At 40.2% G+C, this 22,207-nt stretch overlaps 1 protein-coding gene across 8 annotated transcripts in view; it reads left to right on the top strand.

The window, feature by feature from the left end:
- Nucleotides 1–1,385: 1,385 nt before the first annotated feature.
- Nucleotides 1,386–22,207, top strand: part of LOC131221013 (protein NARROW LEAF 1) — a 29,675-nt gene continuing 8,853 nt past the window's right edge. The window contains exons 1-5 of one of the 8 annotated variants that reach the window (XM_058216073.1): nt 1,386–1,584; nt 3,980–4,046; nt 4,135–4,273; nt 4,392–4,901; nt 5,156–5,299. In XM_058216073.1, coding sequence (XP_058072056.1) covers nt 4,404–4,901; nt 5,156–5,299 — 642 coding nt within the window. In that variant the 5' untranslated portion in view covers nt 1,386–1,584; nt 3,980–4,046; nt 4,135–4,273; nt 4,392–4,403. Of the gene's footprint in view, nt 1,585–3,979; nt 4,047–4,134; nt 4,274–4,356; nt 4,902–5,155; nt 5,300–22,207 lie in introns of all 8 variants that reach the window. The other 7 variants (XM_058216070.1, XM_058216074.1, XM_058216069.1 and 4 more) reach the window with 7 other exon arrangements.

Here is a 22,207-nt window from a genome sequence, read left to right as displayed (position 1 = left end):
TGACACCATTGCGACGTGCATATGTAAGGTTTTAAAAAATCTTAAAAATTTAAATAAATATTATGAAAATAGCGTGATAATTTCATTATGCAATTGGGAAGATTTAAAATCGCTTAGATTTTGAAAATCTCATTTTTCTAAAAATACCAATTAGATGATGTGACATATATATTTATTTAAAATTATAAAATAATTTATTAACTTATAATAAATATTTTGAATTTTTTTATCATTGCGAGATTTTCATGATAATTCCGTGAGAAAATAAAAATTGTGAAAATCTCACGTGAAATTGCCAAACCAAGTCATTATGTTCTAGACATTGAGTGGAAACGAGTTTTTTGGCTTTTAAACTACAGTTCAGACAAACTAATCAGTTTGCGTTTTGGCCAGATCCTCCAAAAATAAACGGTCTGCGCTCAGGCTGACCTGGACAGCCCAAGATGATGATGAACGAACCTAATTGAATGATCAGGGTCTTTCCATCCATAGTAAATTCTATGATTTGGACGGTCTTGATTTATGTGTATGTATGCCATCCATGCAAAATGAGACATCACAGTTTAAAGAAGTTGTAGTGAACTAACACCATAGTCTTTCCGAAGAAAAGGAAAAAGAAAAAGAGGAAGAGAAATGCTCGAGAGCTCTCAGAGAGCACCATACGCTATGGTGCTCCTGGTTGCATCAGTTCTCTTTTATACCCAAATATATTGATCGGAACCGTTGATTATGTCCTAAAAAATATCTTATCTTTTAATAAGAAAAAATAAAATTTATCTGATGATCTAAGCCTTCAGTGACTTGTTCTTGTTTTCTTTAACGATCCTTTTACTAAGAAGAGAATGTATGGATACATTATATAAAAAAGTAATTATTTAGTAAAAAATCAATCCATTATGGTCCCTAATAAATGGATGGATCAGATTGTTGATTAGATCTATTTTGTGTGAAAAATATTGAACGTTCATATTAAATTACATTGATCAAATGGTTAATATTATTCATATTGATTTGATAATTATATGGTAGCCAATAAAATGAATAATAAATCTAATGAACGGTCTAGATCAATTTATTGAACTACCTAAATATCCCAATGAAAGTAGAGGCACTACACCTTATAGTGCTCTAACAGCATTGCAGCATTTCTAAAAAAGAAAAGGACAAAAAACTCCCTTCCAAAAAACAAAACAAGAGGAGATATTTTATTTAGAGAATTGATATATTCACCCATCCCATTTCATTTCTACACACCTATTATTTATTTTGGGAGTTGAAATAGTACAAAATTGTACTTTTGGAAATCAAAAACTACAAAATGGTGTATTCAAGCAAAAGGTAGGGGTGACTAGCAGCTCCCATTCATTTCACACTGTCATTTATGTAGGTTCTTTCATAGGTTTTCCTACACTGTAACAGACCCTCGCTGCAATTCATGCAAGCTGGCCATTCCTGTTGCTGCTGAAGAGATATTGTTGCGAAGATTTGCAAGATGGGCAGTGAGATTAGAGCTCTACCAGGCCATAAATCTCTTGAAAAAGGGCTGAAATTCAACACCCAACTCAGGAATTTCATTGCTTGTAGGTGAGTCTCTTCAAATACTCCTTCGGGATTGCATCTTTCTTTGGTTTTATGGAGTGGGTGCTGATTTCCTTCTTGGGTTTTGCTTCTTGAGTGGTTTTTTTTGGGTGGATTTTGGTTAGAAGGGTGAAAAGATTGCATTTTTGATTGGTGGGATGTGCTTGTTTTCTTGCATTTTTTTCACTTGTGGGATCCACAAGACTGCACTTTTTGAATGGTGGGTTGTGTTTGCTTTCTTGAGTTTTCTCTTGCAGAACTGGAAACATTGCATTTTTGTTGTAGGTGGTGTTGTTCACTTCATTCTCTTCTTGTAGAAGTCAAAAGATTGCATTTTGATTGGTGGGTTACTTTCTTGATTTTTCTCTTACAGGAAAAAAAAAACACTTGCAATTCGTATCGTGTGTTTGTTCACTTGCTATTCTTCTTACAGAAGATGGAATTTGGAATGGTGGATTGTTCTTTTTCACTTGATTTTTTCCCTTCTTACAGAACAGAAAAGATTGCATTTTGACTGGGGTGTTGTGTTTGTTCACTCGCTATTCTTCTTACAAAAGCCAAAAGATTGCATTTTGATAAGTAGGGTGTTTTTTTTTTTTTCTTGAATTTTCTCTCACAGTACCAAAAAGATGGAATTTGGAATGATGGGTTTTGCTTGTTCTCTTGATTTTTTTACTCTTACAGAACTAAAAGATTGGATTTTGATTGGTGGGTTGCTTTGTTTTTTCTTGATTTTCTCTTAACATGGTGTGTTGTGTTTGTTCACTTGCTATTCTTCTTACAAAAGCAAAAAGTTGCATTTTGATTAGTGGGGCATTTTTTATTTTCCCTTGAATTTTCTTACATGGGAAAATAAGATGGAACTTGGAATGGTGGGTTATGCTTGTTCACTTGATTTTCTTCTTACAGAACCAAAAAAATAAAAAAATAAAATTGCATTTTTGATTGGTAGTGAGTATTTTTTTTTCCCTTAATTTTTCTCTTACAGAACAAAAAAGATCGCATTCTGAGTGGTGGGTTGTTTTCTTTCTATCTTTTTTCTTTTTCTTTTCTTTTTTCCACTTGATTTTCTTTTTTCAGAGGTTAATGATTGCATTTTTGGGTGGTGGGTGTGTTTATCTTCTTAAATTTCTCTTACAGAAACTAAAAAAGATTGCAATTTGGGCAGTGGGTTGTGTTTGTTCATTTGGTTTCATCTCACAGAACCCAAAAGATTGAATTTTTTACTGTTGGGCTGTGTTTGATTTCTTGATTTTCTCTTACAGAACACATAGGATTGCTTTTTTTGAGTGGAGGGTTGTGTTTCTTTATTCTGATTTTTTTTTCCTTTTTTTTTTTCGCCCTTTAACTTACAGAACCCAAGATATTGCTTTTTGGGTGGTGGGGTTTGTGTGCTTTCTTGATATTTATCAATAGGACCCATTTCAAGATTCTGATTTTTCATTTTATTTTTTGGGAGAGAGAGAGAGAGTGGTGGTTGCTCTAGCTTGCAATTTTTTTTTTCCATTCATTTTATCAAAAACAGGGAGAAGGTTTGCATTTTTTATGGTACTTCCATTTTAAAATTTTTGCTATTTCCTTGGTTGTGGCTTAATAGCTGTTTCTCTTATAGGATGCCACATTTAGATTCTGATTGGTGAGCGTTATTGACATGTTTTGAGATTTTTGTTTGTTTGGTTGGTTTTGTATGGATGGAGTGGTTGTAGTTCTCCTTCATGAGTCCTGTTTATGTTTCAGCATCTTCAAGGTTTTTATTTTTATTTTATAATTTTATAATTTTATTTTAATAAATAGTAGCAGGCATGATTTATTTGTTTTTTTAATCTTTCGATCACTTTTGGGCTTTTGGGAAGGAGTGGAAAGATTGCGTTTTGAATGGTGGGATGTGTTACCTCTTGATTTTTCTCAGAAAACCCAAAAGAATGCATTTTGAATGGTGGGATGCGTTACCTCCCGTGATTTTTCTCACAGAACCAAAAATCTGCATTTTGGTCAGTGGGTTTGTGTTTTCTTCAAATCTCTACAACATAACCCTGTGAAAAAGTAAGTGTTGGTTGTTTTACCAAGCATCTTTTTTTTTCCTGATTCTACAGAAATAGACATTGCAATTTTGATTGATTTTGATTTTGAGTGGTGAATCTTTGTTAAGTATCCTTTCAAGATTTTCTTTATTGATTTATTTTTAATTATTGTGAAGGAGTCTTTTGCTGCATGCACGAAGTGCTCCATGTGTTTGCTTCGTTCTTTCATCATCCCTTTATCTTGGGTTGTTTTGATCGTGTTTTTCACAAGCATCATTTCTCCACTTTTGTGCATTTTTGAGATGGAGGAAATATCACTTGGTACTGATTTTGGCTTGTTTCTTCCATGGGAAATCTCATAATGGGTTGAAATGTCCAAGCCATCCATCAGGTGGACCTCGCCAGGTCTATGTTACTACCCAAAGATAAAGGCGGTCCATTTAGAAGGTGAGCTGGGATATTAGAAATAAGACAGTTTAGAAGTCTTAAGCTGTTTTTTTTTTTGCCATAACCATACATGTTCAATTAATTGTAGCCCACTTGACTACTTGACCGATCTGATTCTTGGGATGGGGAACCTTCATAATGGTACCCTTGCGATGGATGGCTTGGATATTGTAGCTGTCCGCCATGCTAGTATATATGGTGGCGTGTGCATTAGCTGACTTCTACATGTATGTGGGCTTAGCAAAGCTCTTAATGTTTAGAGTTTTATATCTGGCCATTTGAGCCTTTTCGTCTTCGGTTGTAAATATAGATAGCATGAGACATTTTGGGATTAGTTCCATGCAGTTTTAGTGGAGAATGGACATGAACAGAACTTCTGTGTTAAGAAGCCTTCACTCTGGTTCAACACAGTCAGAAGAATCAGCTTTGGATCCGGAGAGAAACTTCTACAGCCACCCCAACTTTCATTCTTCAAGTCCACCTCCTCTCCAGGGGTTCACATCGGGCGGTCAGCATTCTGAGAGCAATGCAGCCTACTTCTCGTGGCCCACCTCTACTCGATTGAATGGGTCAGCTGAAGATCGGTCGAATTACTTTGGGAATCTTCAGAAAGTGGTGCTACCCGAAAATCTTGACCGGCTGCCGACGGGGCAGCAAGCTACTACGTTGCTTGAATTGATGACTATAAGAGCATTTCACAGTAAGATCTTGCGTCGTTACAGTCTTGGTACAGCAATTGGATTCCGGATTCGACAGGGTATGTTGACTGACATACCGGCTATTCTTGTCTTTGTCGCCCGAAAAGTTCACAGGCAATGGCTCAGCCACATTCAACGTCTGCCTTCTGCTCTTGAGGTGCGTGAAGGGATGTGGTTTGTATCTTTCATCATCATCATCATCATCATCATCTTAAGATTTCTCCCAGCTGTTTGGTCAGCTTTTTAAGTGGTAGATTGGCAATCGCTCTATATTGCCTGCCAACGCACATCACCTGGTCGATAATTTCTACTATTTTCCTCCCTACTCAACAGGATTCCATATGTTCTTTTGAGGATTTGCTTTAACTCATTTTTACTATGAATGTTAAGTGGGTTTTCTCTCTCTGATAGGGACCAGGTGGTGTATGGTGTGATGTGGATGTAGTGGAGTTCTCATATTTCGGTGCACCTGCTCCGACTCCCAAAGAACAACTATACTCTGAGCTTGTGGATGGCTTACGTGGAAGTGATCCTTCCATTGGTTCAGGTTCTCAGGTATTCTTTGCATCTTCCTGGCTAACTTCTCTCCCTTTCAAACTCGTATAATGATTAAAAAAAAGTGCTGGTTTTGTAGATAGCGCAGATTCCATGAGACTCCTTTTGGAGAAAAGCTTGTTATTTCCTAGATTTTTGCTTTAAGTAGACATGGTTTTGCAAAGTGGATTGATAAGAATAAGGATAACGGGCAGCTTTGTAAAAAAGGGTGGAACTCAAGTCAACCATTCAGATTCGGCCAAGTTTCATTTTCTTTTTTTAGGGAAAATAACTAGCACACGTCTGTTCTTTGTTTCCACTTCCAAAATCTACTCTAAGGGCCTGTTTGCATGGCACTTAAAAATGAGTTCATCTTATTTTAGTTATTCGTAAGTACATATTAGTGATTGTATTTGTTTTTGGTAAGGATTAAAAATAATGTTGATAACCAACCATCATGATCTCTAATGCATAATTACGAATAACTAAATGAGATGAACTCATTTTTAAGGGGCACCCAAACAAGTCCTAATATTGTATATTTGCCAGTTGTCATCCACCTTTTAGAAGTATTTGATAGATGACACTTATGCCTAACTTCCGTCCCATGGAGGTTAAATGCTCTTTCTGATTTTGCCTGTGCTCTAGCTTCCCTTTGAGCCTTCTTGGCATCCATGACTCGGTATTCGTATTGGCTGATACTGCCATATTGTATCCATATCGGCCTGATACGATACGTGATGTGAGGCCGAAATGATCCACTCGAAAGAAAATGGGAAATGATCCACTCGAAAGAAAATGGGCCACATCAGCTTGTGTCGGGCCATTTAGGCACCAATACGGGCAGATACACCCATGGAGGCCCAAATATGATTTTTTTTTTTTCCATTTCAACCATGGAGGAAGCTTAGAAAGTCATTTTAGACTAGATTTAGGCCTATTTGGAGGATCAAACAAAATATTTGAGTGGGTTTCGATGAATCAAAGCGGAATGGGCCATTATGTGAAAATTGGAAAAAAAGGGTAAACGTTCACCTTTTTCCATGTTTTTATCATCTTTTTGTTGCATTTCAATGTAATGGGTCCTAGTTCAGCGACTTATGCTTGATTTGCGTTCATTTAGGTTGCTTTTGGTTGACTTTCAACAAGTCAAGCTGCCAGACAGCATTCTTATCGAAGGATGGTCCGATACACCATTATATAATTGTGGCCGAAAGCATTAATGTACCATAACCCAGGCCGTTCATATTGTGAGCCCCATGTTTGGTGGGTAAACGAAAAATGGATTTATTGGATGACCTAGCTTTACTGTTTCATTTTGACCATCCATTTGCTACTGACAGATCAGGTACCTAGGATCAACCATATAGCAGCGTGGATGGCAGCGGAGCGGATTTATCCTGACTGCCGGTTTAGGGCCTATGCTATCTTAGGCGATGATGTAGTTATCGCATCTAGTAGGGTTGTGTTATAAATTTTGGGTGGTGCCCCATCAACAATGGGGTCCACAGTTCTAATAGTTTGGATATATATATATATTTTTTTTGCAACAATTTATTATAATTTGGATTAGTGTAGTTGTGCCATGTATGGATCAACAAACCATGCCACCATTTCAAATAACTCATTGACGGCAACTGGTGTAGGACACGTAATAGTGAGGAATTCTAGGGTACTTTTGCCCATCAACCATATAGTGAACTTCGGTTCAGGATTCCATCTAATTGTGTGACTTTTGAAGCATATGCCATCAAGATTAGGTGCCAACAGATGGATGGTCTTGATTGATGTCCCCCCGTCATGCATGCAGTGGAAGGGGGTTCTACCATATAGTAGTTCTACTTGAATCTATTGAAAGAGTGCATCTGGACCATATTATTGTTGTTAGAATCTATCTCATGCAAACTTGAAGCCCATGGAGGAGTGTGTTTTCTTAAATACTTCAAACCCAAAATAGTCATGCATATATGCAATTCTTGAGAAGAACTTGTACATGTGAATCTAAAATGAGGAAATTTGAGTAAATTTCCCTTTTTTCGCCAAAATTGTTAATCCTTGAGCTGGTTGGCTAAGCTAGCAAGTTTATTTGCATGGCCTTATGCTTGAGTTACAAGAAGATTTCAGTTTCTTTGAAATCTTCTCATTTGATCTTCCTCCAATCACCCAACGTAGGCCTGGGCCCAGCAAAATCATAATCTTGCATGGGTTGATGCAGGACATGGAAATTAAGCATGATCAGGCTTAAGATCATACTAAATTAGAAACAATCACACAAAATTCCACATCCCACATAAAGTCAAGCACTTAATCAAGGGGAATCTATGCGGGTCCAGTCCTACACATTTAGGGTTGGATCAATAAAAATTATAAGCCAAACAATACTTAAAGGAGAGTAAATTCATCCACACATGCACAAAAATATTTCCCAAATCCAAGGGATTCACGGATTTCAATTCGGGGAACCCTAGGGTTTAAAAAAGGTATGAAAATAGGGATTTAGGACAATCTAGGGTTAGGGTTAGGGAAATCAGGTGAGGGAGGAGTGAAAGAGAGGAAAGAGAGAACCTGGAACTGATTCCGCACGTGTGGACAGCTAACCCACCTGACACACGTGCGCTGGTGGTGGCCCGTACGTGTGTGGGGCCCACAAATCAGAAAAAGGCCAGCTTGGACTTGGTTGGCCAGGGGTGGGCCACCTTCCCTTCAAGTTTCAGGCCAAACGAATGATCGGTTTGATCACGGTACTCCGCCGAAGTTTCAGCCCTTCTGCAGATCCAGATTTTGAAATTCTACTGTAGGGGGAGAATCGCTGTGAAAGGATAATGGATTTGATGATTGGTTGGTCGTAGGAGATGGTGGATATTTGTTCACTCCCCAAGTATAGGGTTGTGATGTAGTAATAAACTCGGTAAGACCGAGGTCGAATCCACAGGGACTGATACCTGTACGTTATATGAAACCAAGTAGAACTAGAACTAGACTAAGATGCTATCTAAATCAAATAAAATTTAGGGAATAATTGTGGAATAATTATCTAAAACTTTAAGGAATTCAGAGGAAGGGAACTAGGGTTTCAGAGGATCCACTTGTAGAGATCAGGGAGATCTTATGCCTGCGTCAAGGATTATGGAATTCAAACTGAACTTACTTGATCTGATTTTCAAGAGATGAAAGGTATATGAATTAGAATGGATTCCATCATCAAACCATGCCCAGGAGACAAAGTAAACAACAGAATTAAACTAATTACCAACCAACCAACAACGTATGAAGATCAGGAAGGATACTTTCATCCTACCATGCCCATGGGACAATGATGAACAACAGGGGTTCCTGACTTCATAAACATAAAAAAAAGGAAAAGAAATACTCAAAGCCATTGCAAATCCATTGTAATTTCAGTCACAACAGACCATAAAGGACTAGGAAAAATATTCCTTGAATAATCAAATATAGATCAAATTCAGTTTATGAATTAAAGGCACAAAGTAGACTCTCCCATCTTGCTACAGGCTTCACCTCTTAGCCCTAGCTAAGAGGTTTAGCCACACATGATATGGGCTAAACCAGAAAAAATTAATAGAATTATAAAGGAAAAAAAAAAGAAAAAGAACCAGAAGAGAGAGAAAACAGCTTCTCCTTTTTCTTCCTCACGTTCAAGACCCAAAGACCCAGCACCTTCACGTTCTTCAATCAGCCGCACAGCCTCCCCTTCTTTTCTTCCTGCTGGCGTCCTCACGCTGCCAGCAGCAAACCTTTGCACTGCAGCAGCAACACTCCTTCTTAGCAGCAAAGCACGTTCAGCCCCCCCGCCTACCGCAAACCGTTCCTCCTCTTTTATTTTCCACCTCCCGTAGCTCTCTCCGAATCCTTTCTTCCCTCCTCGGACTGTCGCCCCTCTTTTCCTCATATAGAGCAGGAGGTTGTGCGGAAGGTCGGAGTCCGCGGACGACTTGGCTGCGGAGACGCCCTTTACGCACAACAGCCAGTTCGGAGTCTTCCCCTATTTTTCTTCTTTGCTTTCCTTCCAAAAGGACAACGTCCTCTGGGAGCACAATCTGCCGCAAAAACCGGACGGCGTCGGTTGCGAAACAGAGTGCGTTACGTACTTACGCTGGCTGATGGTGGGGCCCACATGGCTTTCGTTTTTGGAAATCCACACCGTCCATTCATATCAGCTCGAAAAAACAGGTAGGATTCACTATTTTTGGATAAAAATCGGTGCGGTCCAGGGATGATTTCATTCAGCCGTCCGTCGCACGTTTGGGGCAGCTAGAGATCAATATCCATTGTATCGTCAAATTCTGTCGCCTAGGACTTAGTGAGCAGGCCGTTATGAACTCGATGAATGGCTTGGATTCTTTATTTGGCCAATGGGTGGGGCCCACAGGAAAGAGCCGCAAGATTTTCTTCCTTCCGCAGGGAGGAATTTGAATTGGAGAAGGAGAGCTCGGTCAGCGCTTGCTGACCGAGGTTTGGATGCCCGGTGCACCTGCATAACTTGTACATGCACTATCTGTATGGGTCCCACAGAGATGTTTGTGAGAAATCTACTCCGTCCATCCATTCTGTCATATCATTTAAGGTGTTGATTCAAGAATTGAAGCATATCCAGATGTCATATGGGCCCAAAATCGACGGTTTATGGGCTGATCTATCCGTTGGGCCACTTTTACTAGGATCCAATGGCTGCAATTTTACGTGTACGGTTCATTTATGGTCCTCAGGCCACGTATGGAGTTTTGAACCGATCAGATGGTGGGAACCTTATGATCTTGCATTCTGGACACTTTTCAGGCTACTTGAGCTTCGGTTTCTCGATTTTTTCGAGTCCCTGATGTATAATTCTGTTGATCTTGGGTCTCTGGAGTCCGTTCCATGCTTTGGTGTCATTAGAGCGTTAAGTCCATGCTTTAAGCACCCTTTTCGGTCCAGGCTCGTACATACACTCTGCATTACAAACACGATTAATCAGGCCATTAAGCGGTATCATGCGTGTAAATCTATGCACTAAATGGGTCTGATATGCAATATTTGACCCTCAACAATATTGATGGTAGGAGATGGGGGCGAATCGGGATGGGTGTGGCTTTGCACCACGGTAGTTAGCCCTTTGAAGAAGGAAGGGTTTCACACCCAATTGGATTTCCACAACTCAGAGAATTAGAGAAGCAGGAAAACACAGAATTTTATTCATAATATTCAATGAAAGAAGCCCATGGAGGAGTGTGTTTTCTTAAATACTTCAAACCCAAAATAGTCATGCATATATGCAATTCTTGAGAAGAACTTGTACATGTGAATCTAAAATGAGGAAATTTGAGTAAATTTCCCTTTTTTCGCCAAAATTGTTAATCCTTGAGCTGGTTGGCTAAGCTAGCAAGTTTATTTGCATGGCCTTATGCTTGAGTTACAAGAAGATTTCAGTTTCTTTGAAATCTTCTCATTTGATCTTCCTCCAATCACCCAACGTAGGCCTGGGCCCAGCAAAATCATAATCTTGCATGGGTTGATGCAGGACATGGAAATTAAGCATGATCAGGCTTAAGATCATACTAAATTAGAAACAATCACACAAAATTCCACATCCCACATAAAGTCAAGCACTTAATCAAGGGGAATCTATGCGGGTCCAGTCCTACACATTTAGGGTTGGATCAATAAAAATTATAAGCCAAACAATACTTAAAGGAGAGTAAATTCATCCACACATGCACAAAAATATTTCCCAAATCCAAGGGATTCACAGATTTCAATTCGGGGAACCCTAGGGTTTAAAAAAGGTATGAAAATAGGGATCTAGGACAATCTAGGGTTAGGGTTAGGGAAATCAGGTGAGGGAGGAGTGAAAGAGAGGAAAGAGAGAACCTGGAACTGATTCCGCACGTGTGGACAGCTAACCCGCCTGACACACGTGCGTTGGTGGTGGCCCGTACGTGTGTGGGGCCCACAAATCAGAAAAAGGCCAGCTTGGACTTGGTTGGCCAGGGGTGGGCCACCTTCCCTTCAAGTTTCAGGCCAAACGAATGATCGGTTTGATCACGGTACTCCGCCGAAGTTTCAGCCCTTCTGCAGATCCAGATTTTGAAATTCTACTGTAGGGGGAGAATCGCTGTGAAAGGATAATGGATTTGATGATTGGTTAGTCGTAGGAGATGGTGGATATTGATGGTAGGAGATGGGGGCGAATCGGGATGGGTGTGGCTTTGCACCACGGTAGTTAGCCCTTTGAAGAAGGAAGGGTTTCGCACCCAATTGGATTTCCACAACTCAGAGAATTAGAGAAGCAGGAAAACACAGAATTTTATTCATAATATTCATTGAGAAAAAACTTACAAGGGGTGTCTATTTATAATAAAACCGTATACCCTAAAACTCGCGCCATGTGCGTAACCTATTACTTAGAGATGAAGTAACCACAAATAACAACTAATCAAAGCAATCTAAACCGTCCATGATATTCCTAATAACAAAAATAACCAAAACTCAAAGTACTAGATCGTTTAGAATAGTGGGCCATGATCATGAGAATCCATGGTGGGATTCACATGATGATCGGGTCCACTCCAAGGGACCAAAACGCAGTCCTCTAGTAAGGAGGCCCTCCCTGGACGTCATCATTGATCCAAATCGACGGTGGGGTCCTCTTCCTTGCATACGTGCGTAGGGGGGCATGCATGTGCGTGTGATGTCCCCATCATGGGCCCAAGTTCAAGACCAACCCAGGCCTAGTGCATTGACAATTAAGGTTGAAGGTTGCATATGGTTCCTTTATATATATATATATATAAAGGTTCCTGGGATAATGATGAACCACAATGAATAAAAAGAACACTATTAAACATGGGAAATCCGGAGTTATTGTTTGTACCTTGGTAGGTTTAGCATCAAACATGCAAAGCATTGAACCTTGTATGAGCATAACGTTATGCCACGTTTGTACCGAGCATTGCATCCAATATGTTTCGAAGAATCACTCCCCTAAGTAGAAAATCTCCCTATGCTTAAAAACCTTAGATTTTCATTCCATTATCCATGTAACTTGTTATATACTTTTCCCATTCTAATTATCCATTACTTTCAATTCTAGCCATCTATTTTAATAAAATATTTGTAACTCTAAAATATCCATGATCTCGTGACAACGATATAGGCCTTCTGTGAATGGGTCAGATCTTTCAGTTCAAGTCGGAATTTTATGTTCCTGGGTTTGTTTGGAAGCTAACTCAATAGGCTTTCAAATGTGACCAATTTTTGTATCATTTGGACATTGTTTGCTACCTGAAAGTGGACCTGAAGATAAGTAACGAAACAAATAAAGGGGTGGGTCAGAAAATTTGTGTGATCTACTTCGGTAACTGGATTGATCATGGAGCCCACATGCTGTAACCCATCCCCATCATCACATCTAAGATCAAGAGATGGTACACGTGATTTCTAAGGATGACAAAAGAGGCTGTTAGATACATGTGTGGTCTGTCTGAGACATGGTGATATATCCCAGTCTAAGACTGACTCTATTTGGACTGAAACTAGAGTCGACTTGGTTTTGGTATGTCTTGCATGAGTCAAAGCCTCAAATGGCCTGAAAATAGCCAAAAGAGGCTGAGTCATGATGAAACCGATTTGGTTCCTTCAAACCAAAGTTAAGCCAACGAGTTGACTTGGTTCCGTCCAAACCAAATCAGTTTGTTCAAGAATGAAGTCCAGTTGATGAGTTGGCTCGGTCTCATCTGACATTTAAAATCATGGTCCAATCAGATTGGTGGGCCCCATGTCCTATGATGGGCATATGTGTTTGTTCACACATTTGCTTTGTTCACTCTTACGCATCCATGGGTTAAGAATAGTTTTGAATTTTTTTTTGTTAGCAGTTGCTGTTTTTGTTTAAACTTGCTTAGACGGCAACAGGTGGCGTTTTGATTGAGTTAGGAAAATGGTGTGTGCAAGGCCAGCATATACCAGGCTGTAGGTATGTGTATGGCTAGAAGATGATTAAAGACTCTTTCTTTTAAAACTGTGATGGGTTAATTTGTGATGTGATGCTTCTTTTTAATCTAGTGGTTTGATGCCCGAGCCTATCTTCTCTAGTGATGAGATGCCTTACATTTATTCTTTACTTTTTCCTCATGTTTCTGATCTCCCTCAATTCCCACAAGTGCTTTCTTGCATTAACAGCCACTGTTGTTACTGTTACGGTACGGGCTGGGAAAAACCCCAACTGTAATGGCCTTAATGGGCCTTTTTTCCCCCCTCCCGTACCAGCCGTTACGCCCCCGTAATTCATAGCGGTACCCACCATTACCATTACGTAATGGCCGTTACATAACCATTTTTGGATACCATGACATCGACTATCGAGACTGAAAATCCAGTACGTATGGTCTGGATTTGTTTCTTTGAATTCAGGTTCAATTTTCCTCTTCAAACCGCATCACACCTTCACCGATTAGATAAATTGTCGAGTCCACTCCTAGGCTGCATCAGTGTAGTATTATCTTGTGTGTATGGAGATTAAATTGCAGTTTATGGGCCCAGTCAGGTGGTGGGTGCTTTTTGACTGTAAATGGTGCCAAAGGTTATCGACCAAGGCATTCATAGCATCCTGCTAATATACACCTGATTGTCTTTTGAGTTTGATGTGAATATATGTTGTGTCAGGTTGAGACATTTTTTGCTTATCCATCAACCCATGGAAAATGATTCCAAGGTATTGCTGCTTATATGAGAAAAGGATTTCATTGAGATAGTTTCCTTGGTACTGGTGGAACTTTGATTGTCTTTGCTACCCTCATTTAAGTTCCTAGTTGAACAAACCTGATAGGTGCTAATTGTGCTAAGTTACCGAAATTACTAGAATATTATATTTTAGATACCGATTGGTTGTCCTATCAAGTTGTAGCTTGTAGGAAACCAAGCCAACAAGGTAGGCTTTGCATTTGGGGTGGCTTGGAATGCGGAACTGGCATTGAGCAGGCTTTTGGTTTCCTGCTTTTTCTGCCTCAAATCACGAGTGATATATGTATGTGAAGGTTCTGAACACATCTCATGTGCAATTTGGCACAACTTATTGTGTATCCTTGGGAACTGTGAACTTCAAACACACCCTTTTGTTTCAAGCTCCGTTCGTCGGGAACTAGGAGCTTCCAAAAGTACTCCTCCCCTTTAGTTTCAAGCTCCACTATAGGCAGACGATCCATCGTGAAACTAACCATCATTGCAAAACAACCAGTTTTGTTTAACGTAGTCTGGTGGTTCCCTACCACTCAAACTTACGGTTGCATACATTTGAAGAGTGGGAAAAGTGCAAAAAATGTGAAATGTGGATTATGGAGATGATGGCGGGGTTGGGTTGCTACTGTTGCTCATATGAAGTCACAATGTAAGTGCTAGCCCGCGAATGGTTTAAGTTAGTTGTGTGGCCCATGTTAGTCAAATATATGTTGGGAGTCGAGTATTTGATCAAATATTTTAACATGGTTGCTACCATATTCTTGTATGGAATTCTTCTTTCTCGTCTATAGTGCCATCTACAAATCTTAGACACGTTTTGACTCTTAGATTCAGCCTCTCGACGTGTTATGCATTAGCTTTGTTTGTTGTTATAGTTCAATGTGATTTGTCCTCCGGCCATCTGGTGGTTGGATAAAAAATCAAGTTCCTGAACCTTGGAGGTTTGCTTTTCTGTGTGACGAGATCCATGCCAGCGTTGGGGGTAAACATCTCTTTTTTTCCTTTATCACTGATGATGGTAATCGGTCGGATGTTCTGTTGGATAGAGAGGATGCCCACCAAGAGTTGTGTATGGGATCAGTCCCTCTTTTGTAGTTGTGCTTTGCCTTTTTTCTTCATGTTCTAGTTCGTGTCTCACCTGGCAATAACCTCAATGACATTGAATCAAGGGTTTTCCCCCCATTTTCTGAATTGTACTAATAGTGGAAGATTAAAAAAAACACTAACAGAATTTGTCTTTTCTTTCGCACAAAATGATTAGGCGCATGGGAAGGGTTTGGTAACTCTCCAAAACAAGCAGTAGAGAATGATTTGATGATAATAATGTGAAGAAAAGAGGAGAATATTGAGAGAGAAGGAAGATGAGAGTTTGGGAGAGATGTTGTGTTAGGCTTGCTTGCCCTAACACATAATATTTTATTATAATAAAGCATATAGTACACCGCAGGAGAAGAGGGAAGTGTGCACATGCACTTACACTAAAAGGGCCACTAACCACATACACAATACACTAGCATTCTCTATACTCCCCCTCAAGTTGGAGCATAGATGTTGATCATGCCCAACTTGTCACGAACACGATGAAGAGCATCTCGACTCAAGGACTTTGTAAGAACATTAGCAAGTTGATCCCCAGATCGAACAAAAGGAGTGACGATTTCCTTAGAAGCTACTTTCTCCCTAATAAAGTGACAGTCAACCTCAATATGCTTGGTTCGCTCGTGGAAAACCGGGTTACGAGCAATATGGATGGCCGCTTGGTTGTCACAGTGAAGAGGAACAGGATCCGAAGGAGGATAGCTAAGTTCTTCAAGAAGGTTGCGAAGCTACACGAGTTCACACGTCGCATGAGCCATAGCACGATATTCTGCTTCAGCTGAGGACCGGGCAACAATTGACTGCTTTTCGCTCTTCCATGTTATAAGATTGCCACCTATGAAGGTATAGAAGCTGGATGTAGAGTGGCGATCAAAAGTACTACCTGCACAATCAGCATCGGAATAGCCAGAAAGATGAAGATGACCATGCAATTGAAAGCGGAAGCCAAGACCCAGGGTTGATTTTAGATACCGAAGTATGCGGTAGATAGTCGTGAGATGGGAAGTATGGGGAGCTTGCATGAATTGGCTAACAATGTCCACCACAAATGAGAGATCTGGGCGAGTAATAGTCAGGTAAATAAGTCGGCCTACAAGTCGTCGATACATCCCGAGATCAGTAAGGAAAGCACCATCATTTGGTCGAAGCTTCTGTGAAGTATCCATGGGAGTGGTAGCAGACTTGCACCCTAACATGTCGGTCTCCATGAGAAGATCGAGCGCATATTTTCATTGTGACAAGACCAATTTGGATGATGAGCGACCAACTTCAATTTCGAGGAAGTAGCGAAGAGGACCAAGATTCTTGATCTCAAACTTGGTCTTCAAAAAATCTTTGACCACCCTCATTCCAGCAGAATCACTACCGGACAGAACAATATCATCAATATAGACAATGAGAACCATGATGCCCGCCGATTGACGACATATAAAGAGAATGATCGGCATGACTACGAACAAAGCCGAACTCCAAGAGAGCTTGACTAAAATTTTTGAACCATGCACGTGGGGATTGTTTGAGTCCATATAAGTGCAGGATTGTGAGAAGCAACAAAGCCAGGAGGTTGATGCATGTAAACTTCCTTTGCAAGGTCCCCATAGAGAAATGCATTCTTAACATCAAGCTGAAACAAGGGCCATGATAAATTAACAGCCAAGGAGATCACAACGCGAATCGAATTAAGCTTAGCCACCGGAGAGAATGTCTCGAAGTAATCCACACTATGAGTCTGTGTGTAACCCTTAGCAACAAGACGGGCTTTATAGCGATCAATGAAGTTGCCTGGAAGAAACTTGATCGTATAAACCCATCGACAGCCAACAGGTTTATGTCCTAAAAGAAGTGACACAAGGTCCCAAGTATGATTCTTCTCAAGAGCAGATATTTCTTCTATCATTGCCTTCGTCCAGTCAGGACTTTGAAGAGCATGTGAGAGAGATCGAGGAATAATCTGTGATGAAAGGGAAGCTGCAAACGACTGGAAAGACGGTGAAAGATGATCATATGAAACGAAATTACGAATGGGGTATTGAGTATAAGATCGTGACCCTTTGCACAAGACAATGAGAAGATCTAAAGTTGAGGTAGGAGAGTCACCTGAGCCAACATCCAAAGTGAGCGGAAGGGTGGATTGCTGAGCATGTGAAAATTTATCTCGACGATGATACACCCACAGAGGCTTAGGCTCACCCAAATCACCAACAAGATGCTGAATGGAGGGAAAGAGTTTTCCCATGATCACTAATGGAAAGAGGATAAGAGTCATACTCCCCCTGACTCGCAAGAGGATCATAGAGGGATCGGCTTGGAGCTGAGAAAAAAGAAATATCCTCAAAGAAGGTTACATTGGCAGAGAGATATTTCTTTCGAGTCAATGGGTCGAAACATTTATACCCTTTCTGATTCCGAGTATTCCCTAGAAAGACACATTTAATTGCCCTGAGGCTAAGTTTATCATTACTTTCATCCAAAATTTGAATAAAGCATGTACAACAAAAAACTTTAGGTGGTAGAAGAAATGGATTATCATGAGGATACAATATAGTAAATGAAGATTTGTAAGACAGGATATGTGAGGGTATACGATTAATAAGAAAAGTAGCAGTTAGAAGAGCATTACTCCAAAAATGTTTAGGTAGATGCATACCAAGCAGAAGGGTGCGAGTAACTTCAAGAAGATGACGATTCTTTTGTTTTGCAATACTATTTTGTTGAGGCGTGCGAGCACACGACGTCCTAGACAAAATACCACGTTCCTACAAGAAGGACAGAAAGGCAGTAGACATGTATTCCCCTCATTATCAGAATGGAGGGTTTTAATGGAACATTGAAATTGAGTGCACACTTCATGATAAAACACTTTAAACGCATCAAATACTTCACTTGTAGATTTCAAAAGATAAATCCAAGTCATGCGTGAATAATCATCAATAAAAGTAATAAAATATCTAAATCCAAAAGTGGAGGTAACCGGAGCTGGTCCCCAGACATCCGAGTGAACTAGAAGAAAATGTTGAGATTTCCTCCCAGAAGAGGTAGGAGGAAACGTAACACGATGATGTTTAGACAATTCACAAATATCACAGCATAACGGTTTAGTGACAGATAAGGAAGGAAACAAAATTCTCAATCTAGCTATGGATGGGTGGCCTAAGCAGCAATGCCACCGAGTCATGGACTCTCGATCCAAAGAAAGGGTACTAGAAAGCGGCAACGAGTGTATATCATCGAGAAGATAAACGCCTTCTCGCTTATGCCCCCCACTAATCACTCTCTTCGTCTGTAGGTTCCGAAACAAACAATAAGAAGGGAAGAAGGTAATGGAACAATTTAATGATTCAGTAAGAGAGCTAACAGACAATAAGTTTAATGGAAAACGAGGCACATGCAAGACTGATGACAAAGACAAGGAAGAAGAAAAAGGGATGGAACCAATCCCAGAGATGGGAGTTTGGGTTCCATCTGCGACTGTGACATATTGAGTGTGAGGAGAAGGAGAATAAGAAGAAAATTACTAGTCATATGGGAGGAAGCTCCAGAGTCTATGACCCAGGAGGTAGGAGAGGATGACGCAAGAGGGGCAGTACCTAACTGGGCTGAAGCTGCGTAAGATGGCTCAGGAATATCACGAATGTGAAGCCGCATAAGGGCATCATATGCAACTCGAGAAATGATAAGAGACTCCCCTGAAGTAGACTGCTCAGCTGTCGGGATTGAAGACTGTCTCAGGAGCAACTGTGGATGCAATAGAAGCAGTGACATACGTAGGACGACCATGTATCTGCCAGTAATAATCAACGGTGTGATTAGTTCCACCACAATGTGAACAAATGTGGGAACTATCACGTCCTCGTCCACTTCCACCACGACCACGAAGACTATGGCTGCCACGACTGCGATCTCCCTTGCGACTTCTACTACGACCACCAAAACCAGAAATGTGCTCTAAACTAAAGGATGGTACCCAAAGACCAAGAGAGGACTGATCGCCAGCAAGATGTGCCGAAAGCTCGGTTGACACAAATGAATGAGAAGGAAGAGTAGAGACAGTAGCACACTGATACATGTCATAGACTGTCGTCAATGGGGGAAGAGGATCCTGCATAACAACTTGATCTCGAACATGAAGATAATCAGAATTGTGTATTGTGTGTGTGGTTAGTGGCCCTTTTAGTGTAAGTGTATGTGCACACTTTCCTCTTCTCCTGCGGTGTACTATATGCTTTATTATAATAAAATATTATGTATTAGGGCAAGCAAGCCTAACACATCTTTCCCAAACTCTCCTCATCTTTCTTCTCTCTCAATATTCTCCTCTTTTCTTCACATTATTATCATCAAATCATTCTCTACATGGTATCAAAGCAGAAAGTCCTATGTTCGACTTTCGAGAGCAGCAAATATGCCTCGCTAATATATTATTCTCCCATGAGGGGTCAGGAAAATCAGGTCCGGCCCAGGGACCAGGAAATTAAGCCTAGCCGTATGTTGATTGCAGCCAATTGTCATCTCCTAGATTAACTTCGATAAATGGATCCTAGATGTCCGCTTTGTTAAAGTGATAAAGTCCCTTGATATACATTGATACACCACACTCCGACAACTTAAGCTTTTGGAGTAAATGGTTGTTTGACACAAGCCATACATAAAATTATGGGTTAAAAACTCTCATGAGGAACTAGTCATCTAGTCAAAGAAAGCCAATTAAAACTCACAGGTGATGATAGGTATTATACCATTAGGGTGGTGGAAGATGACCCTCCTAAACCTACCTTTGAGCTGGTTGTGGTATGATATTACCCACATATGGGATTTGGGCCTCGTGTCTTTCATTCAAATATTTTGGAGTTTCCTTCTCACTGATTGAGATCATTGAATGTACTTTGTGCCCCCCCCGATATACATTGATACACCACACTCCGACAACTTAAGCTTTTGGAGTAAATGGTTGTTTGACACAAGCCATACATAAAATTATGGGTTAAAAACTCTCATGAGGAACTAGTCATCTAGTCAAAGAAAGCCAATTAAAACTCACAGGTGATGATAGGTATTATACCATTAGGGTGGTGCAAGATGACCCTCCTAAACCTACCTTTGAGCTGGTTGTGGTATGATATTACCCACATATGGGATTTGGGCCTCGTGTCTTTCATTCAAATATTTTGGAGTTTCCTTCTCACTGATTGAGATCATTGAATGTACTTTGCGCCCCCCTTTTTTTTTTTTTTGAGAGAGAGAGAGAGATGGTTGCTACTTCCAAAATAGGCATGCTTTAGTGGAGGAGGTTGTTAGGAAAATAATTTTGATGTTCTCGGCTGGGCCTCTAATGTAGTGGTGGTGCGCTTTGCCTCTTTTCTTTTGTTTTTTGCTTGTATTCTTTCCCTATCATTATGGTGGGCGTTCTAATAAATCTTTTGTTACCTCTTAAAACAAAAAAAATTAAGCAATTGAGATTGTCCCTTGAGCGTCAAGAAGCTCGTTTTGAACACTGTTGTAGTCTGATGGGTGATGCAAGAGATGAAGAATTATAACAACTTTGTGGGCAAGTTGAGAAATTAACTATGCTCCTTGAGCATTAAGAGGCTCGTAGTGAATACATTCATAGGTGTGCATGATCATTCAAATGACAAGTTCAATTTCAATCCCTATGCCATTGGGCCCACTTGTGAGGAGCCATTGGAAGTGCTCTTTCTAAAAAAGTTTCCAAAGCATTGCCCATGCCCAAGAGTTGATGGTGTATGGTTTGATTGAGGATATGATCCTTGATGGAGTGGAATGGTGGAACATGATTCGTGTAGCCAACACCAATTAGTTGAGATAGGGTTTAGATGATAATGATGATGATGATTGCCCATGCATAGCATAGTGACTATTTATAACTCGACTTGTCCGACTTGGTTCGGACTGACTCACCCATTCGGTTCGGGTCAAGTCGGATCTGGACGAGTCGAGTTAGCTGGATCGAGTCGTCCGATGCCCACCTCTATGTGGCACATATGGAGGCATGCTTTATTATTATTATTATTTTTATTTGGATTTGCATGTAATAATTTCCATGCACTTGGTATATATGTGCGGTCGTTAGAAATTGCCATCTTCTTGGAAAGTTCTAATTTAGAGTTCCTAAGAAACTAGGCCATTGTTAGTGTAGTTGGAAGTTGTATTAGGTGTAAATATTTGATATTATGATAGATTGGGTTAGTAGGATCGTTCTTTTATAAGTGAGTGTTGGGAGGGTCATGGGGTGTTGAAAATAATCTCTCTGTTAGGGGAAGTAAAATCTTCTTTTGGTTGAGCATTACTCCCTGGTGATACAGTTTTATCTTAATTTCCCCTCTCTTGTTCTTTTCTCCATCAGGCATCAACACTTTTTATGGTTGGTTTTGTTATATTCTTTATTTTATTTGGAAGGATAATGATTTTAATGAAAGCTGTCAGGCAATAACTCAAACAGCAAAAATACAAAATCTAAAAGGAAGGGAAAAATTACAGCCCCAATAATGATTGAGCAAAGGAAACATCGCAATGGCTGACAAAGCCTGCCCAATTGATTACATCCCAAAAAACTTTTTCCCAAGACCCCGTTCTATTCCTAAAACACTGCATGTTACATTCCGCCCAAATGTTCCAAAGAACTGCAAGCAAACACAAGCGCCATAAGGCTTGGCGATCTTTGGCCATCTGAATCTTGTCCCAAGACTGGAAGAAAGATCGATTGAAGGAGGCATCACCCAAGCAAAACCGAAAGCTTTAAGGAACTGGTTCTACACCTGACCAATGAATGGGCAATGGGTAAATAAATGATCAATTGATTCTGCATCGGCCATGTACACCAGACAAATGTTGGGAAGAATCATAGCCCTCTATTGAAGGTTGTCTACGGTTAGAATGCGTTTTCTCTTCACTAACCAAGCAAAGGAAACAACCTTAGGGGGAGCTCCATAGGACCAAAAATCATGGGAGAAATCTCCATTTGAGTCATTCCCCACATTCCTAATTTTTTAATAAAGAGATTAAACCGAAAATTTCCTGGAAGGAGAGGCACTCCACACTGGGGAAGGGTGGATATTTTGAAGCCGCTCCATCAACCTCACA

Source organism: Magnolia sinica, chromosome 12 (assembly GCF_029962835.1).
Source record: "Magnolia sinica isolate HGM2019 chromosome 12, MsV1, whole genome shotgun sequence".
In the NCBI taxonomy this organism is placed as follows: Eukaryota; Viridiplantae; Streptophyta; class Magnoliopsida; order Magnoliales; family Magnoliaceae; genus Magnolia; species Magnolia sinica.
The sequence above is the reverse complement of the archived record's forward strand: the minus strand, read 5'-3'. Positions and strand labels throughout refer to the sequence as shown.